Source organism: Oryzias melastigma, linkage group LG12 (genome assembly GCF_002922805.2).
Source record: "Oryzias melastigma strain HK-1 linkage group LG12, ASM292280v2, whole genome shotgun sequence".
In the NCBI taxonomy this organism is placed as follows: domain Eukaryota; kingdom Metazoa; phylum Chordata; class Actinopteri; order Beloniformes; family Adrianichthyidae; genus Oryzias; species Oryzias melastigma.
Window position 1 is genome coordinate 5,229,512 of NC_050523.1, and position 18,150 is coordinate 5,247,661.

General features: G+C 37.1%; 1 protein-coding gene across 4 annotated transcripts in view; it reads left to right on the forward strand.

Annotated features, from left to right (window-relative positions):
• Window positions 1–1,010: 1,010 nt before the first annotated feature.
• The window catches only part of fcho2 (FCH and mu domain containing endocytic adaptor 2), a 57,120-nt gene continuing 39,980 nt past the window's right edge, over window positions 1,011–18,150 (forward strand). Inside the window, exons 1-2 of one of the 4 annotated variants that reach the window (XM_024299337.2) lie at window positions 1,011–1,401; window positions 14,618–14,709. In XM_024299337.2, the coding sequence (XP_024155105.1) occupies window positions 1,369–1,401; window positions 14,618–14,709 (125 nt within the window). In that variant the 5' untranslated portion in view covers window positions 1,011–1,368. Of the gene's footprint in view, window positions 1,402–14,617; window positions 14,710–14,835; window positions 14,856–18,150 lie in introns of those variants that run through there. The other 3 variants (XM_024299338.2, XM_024299339.2, XM_036214449.1) reach the window with 3 other exon arrangements.

An 18,150-nucleotide genomic window follows, 5' to 3' on the forward strand; every position in this document is an offset into this window, starting at 1 on the left:
GGCTGTTTGGTCAGTGAAAAACTGAACTCTTAACGTTAAAGTTTGCAGACCACTGATTTAGAAAAAAAACACAGATTTTTGCACTAAGTATTAAGACATATTTGTACAGACAGCTGATAAAGGCAACAAAAATTTCATTGTTCACAGTATAAACTGAGTTCTAGCAAATAAAATGACGGGGTGGAAGAAGGAAAGGATAACAGCTTAATATTATTGAATACATTTTAAAAAAGGGATCGTAATTTAAAAAAAAAAAAGTTTGAACCTTTCATTTTAAAGTGTGTAGCAAAGTATTTAAAGGTTTGGAGCCAAAATGCCTCTATTGTTATAGTAGTGTAGATAAATCAAATCTATTGTTTTATTGTTTTGTTTTCAGCCAGGTATACAAAAAAGTATAGTTATTTAAAAAAAAAAAAATCTAGAAAATTGTCACATTTTACATGGTAGAATAAAAAGTCATTTATGATTTCATCAATGGGGAAATTTCACCGTTACACAGCAAGAGAAAGGAAGGCGATATATGTATTAAACACACATACATAAATGAAATAATATATGAACAGGTAAAAACAAAAAAAGTAAATCAATATCTATAGAAAATAATAACATTTAATTAGATTAACATGTTATATTAGGAAAATATGCACCACATATTTGTAAATACTGACTTTGGGGATAATCTTTCTTTTCTGTTAAATATTTTTTAAGAATTTGGTCAAATTTGTGGTAGCTCTCTAAATTATATTATTTTTTTTATTTAAAGAAAATGTTATATATTTATTTCTATTTTTTAATTGCCCTGGTCTTACTGATGTGTTGAGACCATTAATATATATTATAATATGTATATATATCATTGGTTCAGACCATTGTTTTGAGACACGAACATCTGCCTTGCTTTGCCATTAACCCTCAACCAATGAAAACCCGTATGTCAAACGTAGCCATAGCAACCGTGTCCGGTCACTTTTTTTTGATTGGCTGTAAATTTTTAAAGACCCGGTGACGTTTTGCTCATTTTTAACCACTGTTTGAGTTTGTTCAACAGTTAAAATAATCGAAATATTACATGTATTTACTTTTTATCGAAAGTAAAGAAAAAAATGTGTCTTTTTGATGGACTCGCGCCTCTGGTCTGGGCGCGAGCCGGCCGTAGGTAGCGCTGTTTCGTTCGGAGTCTCCGTCGGAAGAAACCAAAGGAGAAGAGAGCCGAGGGGAGGTGGAGTCGGGGAAGGGAGAAGAAAGGGGAGAGGAGGAAAACGGGGAAAGGCAGACACAACAAAAACGGGCCAGAACGGCGGATGATTTTCGCTCTGAAACTTCCATTACAGCGAACACAAGAGCGGCGGCACGGGAGATAAGAGCAAGATGATAACGCCCTACTTCCTAGAGAATTTCTGGGTAGGTCCTGCTTTTACATTTTAAATTTTGTTGTTCACCGGCGCTGCTCTTCTCGCTTCCTTTCTGTCACGTCCATGTCAGCCAGCCGTCACGCCGTGTTCACGTTGAGGGGGGGCAGCCGGACGCTTGTCCCAGCGGGCAAGACGCTCCCTTAAGGGGGAGACCAACCGGTCAGCCCCGCGGCTATCGCTAGTTTTCTTCGGCTATTCCTTAGCTTGGGCCTCAGTGAGCCAATCTAACTTTAGAGCTCCAACGGTCCACCCCCTTTTCCCATTAATTGGTTGCGTCCGGATCTCTTGGAATGTTTAGGGTAAATTCCAAGAACGCGATTGGACACTTAATCTGTCAGTCACAGCCTTCCCGTTGACGCGTCATTTTTTAAGCTTTGGTGAGAGGCCAGATGTTTAAAGCTAGCTTAAAAAGAGACTAAGTTTGATTTTATTTTATTTTTTAAAGAACTTGGGGTTTATGTGTGTTATTATACACTGCAAATTGATCTGTTTGCTGCTAAAGGTCATCTAAAATACCTCGTATTATTTGACGTGGCTCTACTACATTAAAGCAGGTTTAAAGGTTACACTTGTTTTCAATGCTTCCTAGAAACTAGTTAAATTCAGAGAGAGGACATTTTATAAAAGATATGCTGTTCTTAAAATAGTAACTTGGCATTTATATAACTTTTATGTCTTGCAAATGTTAAATATGTGTTATTTTGTCTGAAGTAACTATAGTTAACACTAGAAGACGTTTCATTACTGAGTTATTACATTCCTACCATGATTTAAATATTTTTTTTGTATAGTTAAGTGTTGTCAAACCTGCTCTTTTACATACAGATCAGGTTTAGATAAGATGAATCTGGAGTAAAAGTGTTGTATTTTATGCTGCTGCACCTTTTTTATGTGTTCTATGTTGTCTTATTATTATGACTTTATGTTTTTTTCAGCCAAAATCACAAAACTTACTCTGTTTTAAGCATATATAGTTTCTGCAGAATGGCAGGCTTTCATTGGCGCAAAGTAAACCTCTACTTGCTTCCCATCATCCTTTTGTTGACACTCTCTTGTTAGCTTACAGCCTCCCTCAACCCCAAGATAACATTAGCGCAGCAGCTAAAACGTAATATTGGAGCTACAGAGATGTACAGTTTGAAGCCCGACGAGGAAAACAAAGACGTACATGGACGTAGTCTAGACTTTAGGCAGGGAGCTTGTAGCTTTGACATCACTGCTACAAGGTTTTTCCCACTGCATTTTTTGTCTGCCACTGATTCACGATGATTTGCATAAAGAAATATGCTATTTTTCTTTTTGTATGTCCTCCAGCATCAGAAAAAAACACCAAAAAAATATATATTTTCATTGGAGTGAAAGGTTTCTAGTCTCACTTGAACTCAGGTACCCACATTCAAGGATAAAAAAACACGGAATTGAAGCTGAAATAACAAAGCAGTTCTAGAGCTGAACTTAAGCCAGACGTCTCTATGTAATTAGACAGTACAGTGATGTTATCCAGTGTTTTACTCTAAACGAGACTGCATCATTAACCGAATGGAAAAGTTGAGAGCCCTCACCCCTGATGCTTCAATCTGCTCTTTGTGCCCTGCAGCGAGCCACAAGAGAATCCAGTGATGGCAGCAATCAGCTGTGCGTTTAGCATGCAGGGCACACAAATGCACATACTTGGCATTGGGGGACGCATCCATCTCCAGTTTGACTCGACTGCAAATCTTTACCGCTAGAGCGCACACATTCATCTGGCTAACTTGGACGTTTTGCTGCAGATTTATTTCTTGCAAAAGGAGTAGGAAGTTGCACATACTGTTTCCTCACTAATTTTCTTCTCATACATCTTTCTTTCTCTGTAATCTTTCACTTGAATCTGTAATGTAAAATATTCCTAACCAGCTGAGAAAACAAATGATCCGATTCAGGAGCCAGGTATGCCCCAGCTCAGCTATGTTGTTTTTTTCTGTCAAAAGTTGCAGCACTTGACTGGTCAGCAGCTGCAACGTTTCCGCCCTGTGGATTGATTTCCAGACAGTTTCATTTCCCTTTTGTGTCTCCCTCTCCATGCACTTTTTTAGCATGTGTGGAGGGGCTTGAAAGTCCCAGTGCATGGAAGGGTTTAGCTCCGGGCTGTTTCTGTGAGTTCATGTTTAATCTGTCGTCAGTCAGCCTGCAGAGTGTCATGGGAAAATAAGATGGCAGTTTGATAAGCAAACAGTGTTGATACAGCCAACAGGATGACTTTTTTTCCTCCCTTGTAGTCTTTATGTTGTGTGTGGTCTAATACGCTTTCACTCAGTAAACTCTGTAATCGCCTTTACGGGAGTTATGGAACAGCCTGTGAAGACTCGAGCTTGATAAAACATTAGAAAGAGTAGATATGATTTATATTTTTTCATTTTGTTGTTAGCAGAAGATATGTAGAAATGGTCAAATTGTTTTTAATTGTAGAGAACTGTGAGAACCATCAGAAAATCAAGAATGCATTGTTGTGCTTGAAACAGATATCGTTCCTTATGGCGGTTGTTGGTATTTACCGTCACTGCTTGTGTTTCACCTTAAACAAGGAGGCTCACAAACTGATCAGCCCTTTCAGTGAGGTATCCCATCACTTTCATATTTGTGACAAACAAAGCTCAGCCTCTGTGTCTTGGAGTTGCGAGTTTAAATATCAGATGGGAAATGGAACGCTCCAAAAGATGATATTTAGCTTTGTGTCTGCAAAGTTCTCAAATCACCCACTGCAGGTCAGTCATATTTTCGGAGTTGTATAGACCTGTTCACAGATATGACTGCTCATGACCAGGTTCAAAGGTCGAGGCCTCATCATATGGCAACTGCAAAGCCAAAACATTGCCATATCCAAAGGCTAAACTACAGGGCTACCGGTGTAAATGCGGTTCGCCTGCTCGTGGGCCAATTAACTAGTTCAGGCTGCTTGCTTATGCAACATATGTTATGCAAATATCTCACATCCCGACCCAGAAAGACGGAAGAGAAATCGAGGTTTCCATCCAAAGCATTTGGCAGAATTTGATCATTTATACTGACAAGTTGGGATTTTATACCTCAGTCAGATGCGCCTGTTACTGGTCTGTATCCACACGTAAGACATTTAATGACAGTTGTGCATTTCAATATTAGGCCTCCATGATAGATTTGTTTAAGATATTTAAGATCTAAACTACAAATAAAGACTAAAATATCCCACATGGACACTTTGATTCATGTTATTCATTAAAGATATCTTCCATTTCTTTAGCAGATCAAAATGCTATAGGAAGCTTCTCTGCATTGACAGAAAATACTTCTGCCTTATTTCCACTGAGCAGTCCAGACCAGTCTGGACCGGATTGGTACGGTATTTTTAGCGTTTCCATTATAAAATAGACCCATTTGGCCGAACCGATTCGTAACATTTTTGGTCCCCAGTTGGTTGTAAGTCCACAGAAAAATGGAATGGACCAGTTAGAGCGGAGCTAGTGTCATCACAAGATGAAAAGATTGGCGGAAAGGTATTACGATAACAGACCAGCACTTTTTCCAACTCAAGATCCAAACCAAATGTTGTGTCCTCTTTTTGGCTGGATTCTTCTTCGCTTCCCGCAATCTTCTTGCAGAGAATATTTAATCCTTTGCATACACTATCCCCCCCTTATTCGGGGGGTTTGGAGACCGGAGACACGCCGCATCCGCGAATACTGAGAACCTCTGTAGTTGCACCGTTAAGACGCACAGCTACGTCATCGGTCTACACCCCACATGCACCTTGATGGTCAATAGAAGCACTCACTTGAATTGCCCCGACCATTCTAAACCTGCCAGGAGTGGACCGGTCCGGTCCGCTCAGTGGAAACGAGGCATTACATGACAAAGTGAGGCTAATGGGATAAAGGTTTGCCATCTGCCATGATTAGATATGTCAGTCTGATAGAGAGTAATATGCTATTATACACAACCAGAATTCACTCGGACTACTACAAATGTTAAAAATATTTTAAGGTCTTTAAAACTTGACTGACAATGTCAATATTGTTCGCTGACGATGTCTATTCTTCCGTAATCGCTATATTTGGCGCTATTCTATTAAAAAGAGGTTCACTTTGTTAGACCCAAGAAAGTTGTGTTCATATCAGGTGTATCTCACCAATGTTGAGATGGAAAGGTGGTAGGTGTTTAGAAGGCAACAGGGCAAAAGTACTATTCTGGGCATCAAATGGAAGAGAAACAAATATTGATTGTTCACAAGTCCCGACGGTAAAGTCTCACAACTCTAATGTTGAATTTTATCTCCAGTTTCTGTTCTTGCCTGTGAGTCTCGAACCAAATCCAAGTCTCAGCTCTGGTCCTCAATTCCCCTCTGTTCTGGATGATATTTAAAACAAGCAGAGTATAAAAAGATTCCCACATTTATTTGAGTTAGGGTTTTTTTTTATTTTTTATTTACAGACTATGTTTACAGATTCACTACTTTCTGCAAAAGGAGCATACTCTGTCTGTGGTCATATTCAGAGCTAAGAAACATGATTTATGTTAGTTAAATAAACTTTTTTTTTTAAGTTGAGGCTTGAATCTTGTTGGCTCACCAGTCGTGTTCAAATCCCACATGGAAAGTTTGGATAAAAGCTCAAAAATATAATCAGCTGATGGAAAGCACCAGGACTTTTCTCATGTTTAAAACGTTATTTCATGACAGCTGCTTGAATCGTCTAAATCAGTAGTTCCAAACCATGGTACGTTTACACCTGGACGTACACAAACGCATGTAGAGAGTAGGAGAGAGGAGGAAGAGGCAGAGTTGGGTAGAAAAAAAAAAAAAGAAAGAAAGCCTATTTGACTATCAAAGAATTTTGTCATATGCCACATTTTTACAATGTCAAAGTATTTTACAGCATCTGCCTTAGCACATGCACCTCAGTGAATTTTACGCAGTTTTACAAATGGGCGTATCCACAGATCATGTAACTAAAATTACAATAATTTGGCAGTCAAAGCAATCTACTGTGCAGTATTTATTATGCATGCAGTTTTGTAATACACAATTTTTGGTCACAAGGATACCTAGCTAAAGCTGACATGTCTTAAGGAATACCTGACTGGAAAAAGTTTGGGAACCCCTAGTAAATAAAATCACATTTCTTACCTTGAACATGACCTAACAAAACAAGTATGTGGAGGTGTCCTATTTTAAATGCTGTTAGCTATTTTTTTCAATGTACAATGTTCTTGGACTATTTTGCGGATCACCTTGTTTTGTCTCATTGTTTTGCAGATTTTAGAAAACTTTGCATGCTTTCTTTTTTTTCTTTATTTAAATGGCACACCATGTTCTCTTTCCTGATTGGCTGTTAATCTTGTTAATCTCAATCAATCTCTTTTGTGCAACCATGCCTGTCTCATATACACAGATGTCACATGGCAGCTTGACAGGTTACATGAATATTCAATCAGATCTTTGTTTTCATTCTATAACACTGGACTCATAATATTTCCATGAAGGTTTGAACTTGTGAGAGTTAAAGGGAGAAAAGTGTGAACATGTTTACATCGGTCTGAATGCATGTGTGTAGTGAGGAGTTTTAAAACATCTATTTTTTTACTTCATGGATTTCCCCCTTTGTAAGTTATTCACGGAATTGCAATAAACACTATACAGAGTATGTTTTAGTTGTTTCAGATAAGGTTGAGTTCCATCAAGACTTATTTGGAATTGAAGGAAATTATTTTGGAAGCAAATTCTCCTGAACTTGGGCGCTTACATTCTTACAGTCTGTTGTTACAAAGTTGGGTGCAAAAGTGAAATCATTGGCTCTCACTGATGTCTATCAGGAAGTAAAGAAAAAATGAAGGAATCTGTGCTGGCATTACATCAAAGAACACATTTGTGCATAAAGCAAGGCAAAACACAACCACATTTCGTAAATGGTTTGGAAAAGTCTACATACCTTCTACTTTACCTGAAGCTCTACCGACAATGATGAGGAAGCATCTCCTGAAACCTGTGCGCAATGTCTGATTAAACTTTCTTGTCAAATATTAGATTGCAAACACATTTGTTTCCATAAAAAACAGATTTCTGGCCTTGTACACTTTAGTTGATGTCAGAGGTGGGATGTAAAGCTGTGATAACTCCGTCATACACATGCTGTGGGATATATTAGGATTTACCGCCGTCTCTCGGGCGTTGAACCCTTCATCCCCATCACCCTGAATCTTTCAGCTTCTAACAGAGCCCCATCCTAAGATGGGAGATGTTAAAGAGCATTGATGTGTGTGATTCTCTCCTTCCAACTTGTGCTTTATGTCTTGTGTTTCATCCCGCTTATGTTTATTTTGATGACACTGTTGAGTGCAAATACACAATAGGGTTCCAAAAGCTTTGCGGTTTGTTGGTTCCATAACAAGCAGTTTGCATCGTCATTTTTACTTGAGTTTCTCTGAAATCTATTGACTATTGACTTTGGAAGTCGTGAGAAGAGCTCAGTCTGTGAAACCAGATGTAATTACCTCCCTTCCTAAAGGAGATAAATTATTCCTTACTTTTGTTATTTGTGGACGACTACAGTTTATAATTATGAGTAGTTTTGTGGGCTTACTTTCTCAAATGATGGAGAATATCCATTGTTTCATTTAATTTGCCCAAAAGAATTGTTAAATGTGTTTCAAATGGCTTTATTTAAGCAGTTTGCACAGAGGGCCTTTGCACCGATGCTTGTTTTGTTTAATAATCTGTGTCATTAGCAGCTTTAGGGTGTATTTAGACTGGAACTGGAAAAGTTCGTTGGTCTGGACTGATTCTGCTTAATTTGGTCCGGATTGAGTACTGAACCTTGCGTTTGGTCTATACTCGGGCTATTATCAAACAGACATAAACTAAAGCTTGTGACTAAAGATCTCTTTGGTCATTGGCCAGGAATTACGAGGACGAAGCAAACCAACAACAGAAAGACTAATAGAAGTCCTAAGCTTTGCAATCCTTGTTTGGATATCCAAAATCTATATTTTGCTAACTAATTTAACGTTATCAACATCAGGTATAACACTTTACTCTTTGCTACAGTGGAGGTATGCTGCAAGGTGTGTATTGCAGGAGGTTGGGAAGAAGGTATGCTGATAAATGATTATGACTTATAGATTTTCGTGTAAACTGTGAGAAGTAGTGTGCATCACGGAAAGAGTTGTTTTTATGAACCTTCATTCATCCGGCCACATTTCAATGAATTGCTGTTTGTTGTTGTTGCTTTAAATTTGTCTTGCTTCCTTCCTACTCTGTTTACATCAAATAATGCCCGGCTACGGTGGCCGTTTTGGTCCAGTTGTTCCACTCCAAGCACGGAGCCTGCTCAGATTGAGGAAACTAGGAGCGAACCAGAGCTCAGTCTGATGAGAAATGAACCGAGACCACCTCGAAAGATGGGTCAAAGAGCAGTTCCTGGTTCTGGACCAGGGTCCGTTTCGGTGCATTCAGACTGAAAAGTGGTTCTGTTTTATTGGTGGAAGTGAACTCTGATTCACTTTAAGCGAACCAAAGTGTCCAGTCTGAATACAGCCATAAACTCTCCTCTGGAATCCTTTTGAACTAGACAAGGGACCTTAAAAACCCACTCCAGTGATGATTGTGTTTTTTGTGTTTATAACATGTTCTTGTGGAATGTTTCTAATGATGAAGGACATATATAAAGGAAAAGCTTAAAAATGAATTTATGAGTATTTCTTTGTTTAATTTGAATCAGTAGCAGATGAAAAAATGTAGTTTGAAAAAGAACCTTTTTGTGACAGAAAATTTGCTGCTCCACTCAAATCTGATAGATCTACCTATAGACGACTAAATCCATGTACGTCTTCATTTTCCTCTTCTGAGCTGGTTCAAAACTGCACGGCTGAATAACTCCCCGTAATAGTTAGGGGGTGTAAGGGGCTGTAAGCTAGTGGGAGAGCTTGTTAATAGAGAGCTTTCAGCAAGAGAAAAACAGCTTTCTTTTATTTTGGCTAAAAAACAGCATAGTCATAATTAACAGACCATTGGGAACACTTCAAAAATAGATTAAAAGATGATCGGAGTGGGTCTTGATTTTAGATTAAAAGTCATGATTTGTTTGAGATTTTTTTTCGGAAAGCAAATTTTACTTGATTATCATTTTTGCTTTTCACAAACTAAGAGTTAAAACAGACTTAAGTTAACACAAGTTGATAGAAGTGGTTCTTTTTACATAAAAACAAATAGAAAATCAGTTGAAAATGTACAAGAAATGGGCTTTTAAGTAAAAAGATGATTGGATTTTTCTGATTTGATATTGAATATGTGGAGATCAATTTGTTTCATACATAAAATTAGTTTTTATTCCCTATTTCCAAGATTTATCAATATAAATGAGTATAATTGGAATCCTCTGTATAACGTGGCTCCTTTTTTTTGCTGTTAAAGAGCTCAAACATGTTCAAAGAATTTGTGGCTCATAGATCTTTCTCTGAAGCTGAGTTCTTGTTTGTTTAACAACTTTCAAGTTTAGGTGAGAGTTCCCTGAACCCTATGTGGCTCTGAGCCTGCGGTTCAGTATCTCACTGGTGGTTTTGCTCAGATAAGAAGCTTCTTTCAGTTTGGGAGTTTCTTTCTTGCACACACAAGGCTTCCCCCTCCCTTTATCAGCCCAGAGATCTCAGCTCGATGTGAGCCGTCTGCTTCCAGAGCCGGTCACCACTTTTGTTTTCGTTGGCCCTGGAGCGCACAGGGCTGTGCGGCGTTTGTGCAGATCAGTTGAATTTCACCCGACACTGCCAGGTTTCACACTGACTCTGGGATTCGTTTCAGCCTCTCAGCACATTAGACTGCTGAGGTACCTTATTGTTGGTACCTGTTTGTCTGAAACCGTCTCACCTGCCGGGCCATTGTTTGGTAACTTATGTTTTTACCCGTGTACTCTGAATTACACAATGTCAAAACGGGCTCAGTATGGCTTCGCTTCCATGTTTTTCTACACTGTTGCTTCAATTTGTTCTTTATTGTCGTCTATATTTAGTCAAAAATAATATTTTTTTTCACTGTAGTTTTGCTTTCTACATTGATAGGTTTTTTTCTTCAGAAAGTCCTCCAGCTTTGTTTAAAGCAAAGCAAAGTGAAAAACGCCCTGGGGCTGCTTCCTTTGTTTGTTTTCTGTCTTTTATTCATTGATATCATGGTCCTCATGTGTTGCACAGAACGGTCCGTCTTCCTGTTTCTGTTCTGCTCTGTTTGGGTGGATTTAAACCGTCGGTTGTCACTTCCTCCGTTTAGGCCAGACGTCAATGTTCAGCTCCTCATTTAAAGCAAAACCTGTGGTTTATCTTGCATCTCATGTGTGCGTCCTAGTTTGTGTATAGATCTTTTTATGGCAGCTGGACTCAGTGTAGTGAATCATAATAGTTCTGTTATTGAAGCAGGAAGCGGGACTGAGTGAGCAGCTCGCTGACGTGAAGGCAGGCCGCTCAGCTGAAGCTGGAGGTGTTCCACTTCATGTCTGGGTTCATTTTGATCAAGATTTCAACATTTTCATCTTTTTTTTTGTTTTTATGATTGTTATTAAGAACAAATCTCCTAACTCATAAATGCATTCAATGAGACCTGAAAACGTTTTTTTTTCTTTTATAATTTAGTAGCTGTAGACCCTGAGAATAGCTTTGCAATAGTTGCATCTTCAAGTGACCCTGTTTTGGGACTGTTCCAGGAGAGGAAATACTCTCTAAATACTTGTGTGTGCATAATACTTGATTTCTATCTCCTACAATACATTTTGTGCATATCTGTGTGTACTAGCAATTGAGCATTCACCTGTACACTTGAATATCAAAATACAATTCATACACAAACAATTTAAAATCACACCAGCCTGAAATTAACAAAGCATTCAAAATGACTCCTATACGCATACAAGTATTTAAGAAGTGTGCACCAATCTCCTGATACACACTAACAAAACCACATTTATTCACAGCTAAGTGCACTTCCATTGTGGCTTTTTATTTGAAGAAAAAGAGAAAATCCTGGTGCAACAGTTGTGAGATTTGCACCGCTTTGATATTTAGCACCAGCTGTTTTGCGCTAGAAAACAGTATAACAAGAAGAAGAAGCCCCTCCTTGCCTATCTAGTGTGAACACCATATACTAAACGTGCTGAAGAATGTGCAAAAGAATATGCTAAAAGCAGAGATGTAAACGCAACATTAGATGAGGAAGATGCAGGAGGAGCAGCAGAAATCACAAAACAATGAAATAGACTTAGATGACCCTAATAATAAAAAATAATATCTTTATTTGTAATTTTTTAAACAAATATCAACTAAAACTATCTTTTTAGAATGGCTTTTAATTGGCATTTTATTTTCTTTAACTCGTTTTATTTGAATTATGTCTTTTATGTATTTTATTGCATTTTATGTTTTTTTTTTGTTCTTAAAATTTCAATAGTTTTCTATCATCTTTTAATTTATTTTTATTGTAAAGCACGTTGGCACCCTGTTGGTGTTGTAAATAAAGTTTCATTCAAACATACGTAGTTGCTGGTGATTGTTTTGTTTTCCACGATTTTGAAGCTTTTAAGAATGAGAGTGTGATGTTTGTACTGTTCCTCCTCAGATTACAGAAGCTTGTGGAAGACCAGGAGGAAGTAAAACGCTTCCCTTTTTATCTTAGAAGTGGAAATGATGGTTTCCAAACTAAAACATTTAAAGAATTCCATGTCAGATTCTCTCAAACCAGGAGCTGAACAGAAGAGCGAGAAAAATTGTTTGATTTTTAAATTCATCTTACCTTTTGGGGATTTGGACCGGGAGCTTTAAGGGAGATAGTTTGTTATTTATCCCTGCTTTGTCATTCTCTGATCTGAAGTTTGTCTTTGCTCCTGCAATCTGTCGACCTTATACGTTGTATAACACAATTAAAGCATATACAGTCCTAACAGCTTTCCAGTCTATTTGCTGCCCCCCTGTATCTGTTGGAGGGCAGAAGGGTAAAGGGGTAAAAGGCTGGATGGTAGGAGTCTCCTTGGACCCTTTGAACTCTAGAAAAGCTTTAGGAGTTAGGGAGGTGCTGACCTGAAGACCTTCTGCACCTCCTTCTTGTCAGCAGCAGTAATTCAGGGCCGTGCAGCTGAAGGAGGCCAGTACTTTTTGTCGACGATGGTCCTTGTGGAGCAGCTTCAGGAAGTAGGATGTGACATTCTCTGGTTGAGTCCAAATTCCCTCAATACTCCCAAATCCATAAAAGAATATATAACGCCCTCACTACTTTTTCCTGAAGTAAAAACCTAATAAATATGAACATTTTATGAAGACTATTTATGAATCCACTGTGTTCTGTTGATGAAAACTTTGGATGATTTATAATATAAACGACAAATTGTTCAAATGCATTATTGTCTATATTAGTAAATCTAGTGAGCATTGGTGCACTCCAGTTTTTTGAAGAGACTTCTGGGAAATTTCTAGTGCACTGAAACAGGATAAGCATTTATTGAACAAACAAAAACTTAATTTTTTAAACTTTTAAAACGTAACTTTTTAACATAATTATGAATAAATAGGAATATTATTCTAGAAGAAATTAACTTAAACCTTAAATAACTTTCAATATTTTACTCTCCATTAAAATATTTTGTCAAAATTATACAAGTTAGAAATAAGCGCAAGATAACATCAAGCCATTAATAACAATAAAATAAAATGATCTGGAGGTTCGGATAGAATTATCCGGAGGGCTGGATCTCGACTTTGACATGTGCCCTATATAGTGCGCTAACCGAGGAGTTTTGAGGGAATTCATACACGAGCTCTGTATTGGAAAGATCCTTTCTGGTGAAGGTGCAGAGGACCTTGCCACGCTGAGGGGCCGCATTGTTCCCTTCTCCAGAACCATCCTCTGACATCTGGATTTCCTCCTTATAGAGTGTCCCATCTTTCTTTAGTAGCGTCTTCTGTATATGGAGGGATTTTGTCTGAGGAGTGAGCAGGTCAGCAATGTAGGGAAAGAACTGGTACTCAATGTGAGTGTGGGTGAATAGTGAGGACCAAGTCTTGCATCGTTTTTTTTTAAACATCCAGTCAGGTGTTAGCAGTTTCTCAACTAAGATGCTGTATGCAGCATCACGCTGCAGCATCGTGCTGCTGACCGCTTAGCTCTGTAAGCAGACTGCTGTAGGTCAGAGGTGGGTGGAAGGAAGTCCTTAACATGCCGAGCTACAAGTTTTTCAAAGCACTTCAGGACTGCGGATGCTAAGGCAACAGGTCTGTAGTGGTGGAGGTGGTGGTCTCTACCGACTGGAACTCAGGTGGTAGATCTGAGACAGAGAAGGATGAATGCCAGTGACAAAGAGAAATACCTGAAGCTCTTTATTTTAATCTTCCTTCCTTCCAATTTAGATTGTGTTGTTTTAGTCTTTTGTGTTTGGACTTTTTATTATTTTAACTTGTTTAAATATGTCTTTTTGATGCTAAGCATCTTGTGTTCTGTGCATGTTGATGAAAGATACTCCACAAGTAAAGTGATTTATTGAAAAAAATGATACAAATATGAGATTGTCTCGATTATTATACGGTGTACCACCATAAAAATGACTATAAATTGAGTTAACGTTCAGTTAAATTCACTAATTTATTTCTATTTTGATTTCTTTAAAGACCTACTCTGATAAAAATGGTGTTAGGGATGTTTTTAAACCTGTTCTTATAGGATTTTTCTGATAATGGAGGACATAATTAAAGAATATTAAGAGTAAAATTACATTTTTGAGTATTTCTTTATTCAAGTTGTAAAAACTTTGGAGCACACAAAAAATATTGTTTTAAAAAGAGCGTATATGTGACGTAGGAAATATGCAAGCCCCTGCTTTGAGCTGTATGCCATGGGACGGGAACAGGGGCGGGGTCCCACTCGCAACTCAGAGGCAAATTTCTATTTAACTAGAAAACAACAATCATAATTAAAGACCGCTGAAAATATATCAAAAGATGATGGAAGTAGAACCTTAAAGTGAAAAAGGAAACATTTTAAGCCAAAATACTGAAATAGTAATAATTCAGAATATTTTTCTAACTTTTTAAGGCATCACTGTTTAAATAAATGCAGAATCAACAAGCTGCAAATGAAGATGGTCAGAATAATGTTTATTTACTCCACTTTATGTTTCATTTCCTGGGGATTCATGATTTTGCCGCCTTGTTTTGTCTCTGACCTGCAGGGGGAAAAGAATAATGGCTTCGACGTGCTCTATCACAACATGAAGCATGGCCAGATTTCCACAAAGGAGCTGACAGACTTCATCAGAGAGAGGTAAGAAAAAGCTGCTTTCTCCCCTGAAAAGAACCCGACACGCGTTCGACTCTGCTTAACCGGCTTCACAGCGTCTCAAGTGTTCTTTCAAATCAGTGCCGTGATTCATCTTGTCCAACAATCAACACCTGCAGTTCCAGTTGCAGGTATTGTGTTTGTGAAAACCCATCATTCCTTGCTGAAAGGGTCTTTGTAAATACTTGTTTGGGGCTCGTGTTGTGCAGTTTTTTTTTTTTTTAAAAACATCAACATTTATGCTTAATGTGCAGCGTCTGCCTGCCAAGTTCCACTCTAATCATCTTTTGATCTATTTTTAAAGTGTTGCAGTGATCTTTTAATCATGATTTTGTTTTTTTTAAGCCAAAATGCAAAAACCTGTGTCGTTTTTTAAGACATCGTTTCTGCAGAGCGGCAGGAGTTTGTTAGAAATTCACCTCTAAGTTGGGGGCAGAACTTTTGACGTGGGTTAACCCCGCCCCCTTTACCATCACTATTGAGAGCTCAGAGGAGGAAGCTTGTTACGTAGTTTTACAAATACGCTCTTTTTCAAGCTGCATTTATTCTTTTTTATTCAATTTGACCTAAGAAATCATCAGAAATGCAGTTCTAAGCTTAATTTTCTTAATATATGTCTTCCATCTTGAAACAAAATGCCACAATAACATGGTAAAAACACCAAAAACACTATTTTCATTGGAGTGGATCTTTAAAGGGTAGAAAAATATTTAATAATATACATTTGAGAATAAAAAAAACCTGAAGGATTATTTAAACGGCATTATAATATGGTGAAAAGTTTGCAAGAATACTAATATAAGGTAGGTTTAATTTAGGAATATTTTGCAGACAAAAGACTCACTTTAGTGGTTTTTGCAACAACTTCAGCCACGCAATTCTGCAAGTTAGGACAGTTGACCAAACAAATACAAGTGTCACGAGGAACTAATCAATCATTTATGTCTTTATTTGAGCTGTGGCATAAACTAAGAAATACAGAAAGTGACTGGCTTCCCTTTTCTCAAAGTCTAGCAAAGTATTTTTTTTCTTACTATTGAAAAAAGCTGCATTTGAACAGGAAATTCAACAATGTGAGTAAGCGTGTGAGGATTGTGTAACCGGTTTGTCAAATGTGCTTCATTGTAATCCAGCTTTAGGCTCCACACTAACAGTGTCTGCGGCACCGATAACACCATAATGATAGCTGCTTTGTAAATCATTCCCAGCTCTCAGGAGATTATAGCTGCTGCAACAGAAGGGTTTGTGACACGAAGAGATGATTCCATTCGCTCAGTAAAATACTGTACTCTATTAGTATATTCTGGAGGATACCATATTTGTTCATTCTTTTATTGATAATAATCCAAAAAACGTATAGGTTAGTTTAGAACAGTTGACAGTAATTCTTAAAATAAGAGGTACTGATATCTTAAATATGATCATCATCTTAATCTTTTTTTTTAATTCTTAAGAATATATTTTTTTAAATATCTGTTCAATATGACATTCCTACTGATGTAATTAATCAACCAATAAATATATATTTACTCATGTATATTTTTATGTTTTCTATGTTTTTCCCTAAAAGTTTAAAAATAACATTCAAAGTTTAAGATTTTGAACAAATTTGTCTTTAATTTCCCTTTGAATACTTTTAGTTAAATCCACAACAGATTTTTAAATTAAAACCTCTGCTTCAGGCTGCATTTATTATTTTTGTATGTGTAATAGCAGCTAATAAGTGTTTTATGACGTTTCCCAATATTCTCCTAAAAATGACCTTGTAGCTCCCTCTGGTGGCAAGAAGTGCTCATTGCTACAGTGATAACTCAGATCTTTACTTAAATGTTGTACTGCTCATTTCATACCTATACTATTGGTGATTTTTTTGCATCATTTTTACATCGTTGTTGATTAAATGTCACTGAGCTTTTGCTATAAGGACTGTAGGTCCAGTTTTTATTTATGTAAATGTTTGGATCACAGAAGTCCTTCTGCTTTTCTGCTCTCCAATCAATCATTCAATCAATCACTATAACATCATTTTCTTTCTCTAAAATGCATTTATTTACTTATTTAAATTTAGACAGTGCATATTAATCAATGTTTTAACATAACAAAAACATAAATATACCAGAATTAGCACAAGTACTAAATTACATCTGTTGTCCTAAGGCAGGTATAAGATAAAATATACAAACACTGAAAACATTGAGAAATACAGTCAGATTTCTGATTATATTATATACTTGTTTATCATTTTATGTTTTATTATGTTGGATGCATGGGGTGAATGGATGGGAGGGGTGAAGAGCATTTTGTGTATTTTATCCTCCATATTGTATCTATTTATTTGTTTAAAATGTGTATATCTTTTTTTTGGGGGGGGGGTCAATTTTTGACCCGAACACAATTTAAGAGCTAAACCCACCTTTGCAACAAAGTAATACAATAAGAACATCTGGCATAACAAAAAATGATTTTGGAGGATGTTCCCCATCTGCTGAGCAGCAAATAAACTTTATTTTGCAGAAACAGTCACACATTTCTACTGTGAAATGATGCAATTTCTGAGTTTACCTTCAAACACGTAAACATGGAGTTAAGAACAAACGGTTCTGTACAGATAATTAAAAATATTCAAAATTTAAAACATTTGGTGTGAAGGATGAATTTTGGGAAGGTTGGCATTTTCACTAACTTCTGAGAACAGATTATATTGTTTTAATGTGATTTAAATGGTTGGAAATGCCTTTAATTTTTGAACAAAAGTCATTTTTTCCTCCAACAAAGAACATGTTCGGACATGTCCTGTGTGTGTATGTTTTGACTGTTTCCCAAACACAAAATCACTGGATTTTCTCTCACTGTTGTGTGGAAATTGTAAAAAAAAAAATTAAATCAAATAACTAATTCATTCCAGAGTGTAATGGCTCAAAAATATCACAGATAGGAACTCCCTTTGCATCCTGTGTTGCCAGATCGGGCAACAGTTGGGCGGTTTTGGCTCTGAATTTGCAGACAAAAATAGTTTTGGGTAGACTGGGATAATTTGGTGGAGTTTGGTTTTTGGTGTCTTATGGAAATTCGTCTCAACCAGGAATCATTGGTTTTATGAATGCATGTACGTTTTTGGGAGGATTTTTGCTGTTGGTGTTGCACAAAATTAGGAAATCGCCAAATACTTTTGATAAGGTACAGTATTTAATTTAGTTTTAACGTTTTATTAACACTAAATAAAGAAGTATTCAGAATAAAAAAAAAATCAAACTACTCTTCAATATGTTTCACGAGGACATTTGTTTATATTTTACCTCATATTCATAAAAAAAAATGCAAGATCATTTTTTTCCTTTCATTTTCCTTTCCATTTATTTATTCATTTATTCATGTTTGAGAAGAAAAATGGGGCTAGGGCATACGTGACGCGAGCTCCTTTTGTTC